Source organism: Pteropus alecto, unplaced genomic scaffold (genome assembly GCF_000325575.1).
Source record: "Pteropus alecto unplaced genomic scaffold, ASM32557v1 Scaffold10113, whole genome shotgun sequence".
Taxonomy (NCBI): domain Eukaryota; kingdom Metazoa; phylum Chordata; class Mammalia; order Chiroptera; family Pteropodidae; genus Pteropus; species Pteropus alecto.
In genome coordinates, this window is record NW_006434056.1 from 1 (window position 1) to 1,207 (window position 1,207).

The window sequence follows — 1,207 nt, forward strand, 5'->3', positions numbered from 1 at the left end:
GCCTTCTCTCCCACCATCATCGAGTCTTCAGTGCTTCTGGTCCCCCCGTCAGTTTGCAGATGTGGGCGCAATTCCCCTCACCCGGAGCACTGCCTCAGTTCCTGGCACATCACCTGAGCTGCCCGCAGATTCTCAACCGTCCCACCTCAGCTCAGCCCCCTTCCTTCTGGTAGCCTGACCTGACCGCCAGGGTCACTGCCCCTTAACCCACCTGCCGTGTACCTCCCACCCAGCCCTGAAGACCTGGAGAAGCCATTTGCCACTGCTTGTCCCGGAAGGCCAGTTCCTGTGCCTGGTCTGCGAGGCTGACAGCAACCCCCCTGCCACACTGAGCTGGTTCCAGGACGGAAAAGCCCTGAGCCCCTCCCAGCCCTCCGCACCAGGGGTCCTGGAGCTGCCTCACGTAGGAGCTGCAGACGGAGGAGAGTTCACCTGCTGGGCTCAGCACCCGCTGGGCTCCCAAAACACTTCCCTCAGCCTCTCTGTGCAGAGTGAGTTGCAGGACAGGTGCTGGGGAGGGCACCCAGGTCAGTGTTGGGGCCATGGGAGGGACTGGTACCTGGGGACACGACTTCACGAGACTCTGCTCTTCCCCAGGAAGCCCCACTCCCTGCAGATGCGTGCCTGAGGAGCAGCAGGGCTCCTGGCCCGTGGTCCTCACCGTGATCAGAGGGTCCCTCATGGGGGCTGGCTTCCTCCTCACCTATGGCCTCACCTGGATCTACTACACCAGGTGAGCAGGTCTGCCCTCTCCAGAGAAGTCTGGCTCTTGGCCCCTGGGTTCCAGGTGGGGCTGAGCTGTCCCCGGCCTGCCTGGAGTTACCGTTACAGCGGCCAGCAGACTCTGAGCTGAGGCTGTGCTGGTTCTGCAGGTGTGGAGATGCCCAGAGAACAGGGCCGAGATCCTGACTGAGTCTCCCTCCTTCTCGAGGATTTGTTTAATCAACACCACCAAAATTAGAATACAGAATAATTCCATTGTGCCAAATATTCCCTTGTTCTCTACCTTGGTTACACGTTCCAACGAGCACTAACCCCCGGCAACCATCCATATGTCCTGCGTAACCAAGAGTTCCAGCTCTTTGAGAATGTCATATAAATGGAGTCACGCGCTGAGTAACTTTTTGAGACCGACTTCTTTCACTCAGCACAGCCTTTGAGATTGACAATAGTTCATTTCTTTGTATCGCCAAGTAGTGTTCCGTTG

General features: G+C 58.1%; 1 protein-coding gene across 1 annotated transcript; it reads left to right on the forward strand.

The window, feature by feature from the left end:
* Positions 1-233: 233 nt before the first annotated feature.
* Positions 234-1,201, forward strand: LOC107195463 (sialic acid-binding Ig-like lectin 14; the record flags this gene model as incomplete). The annotated part of the gene is made up of 3 exons (XM_015587086.1): positions 234-491; positions 598-733; positions 873-1,201. Coding segments are annotated over 3 exons (431 nt in total), but the record flags the coding sequence as incomplete, so codon positions are not given.
* Between the last annotated feature and the right edge of the window lie 6 nt (positions 1,202-1,207).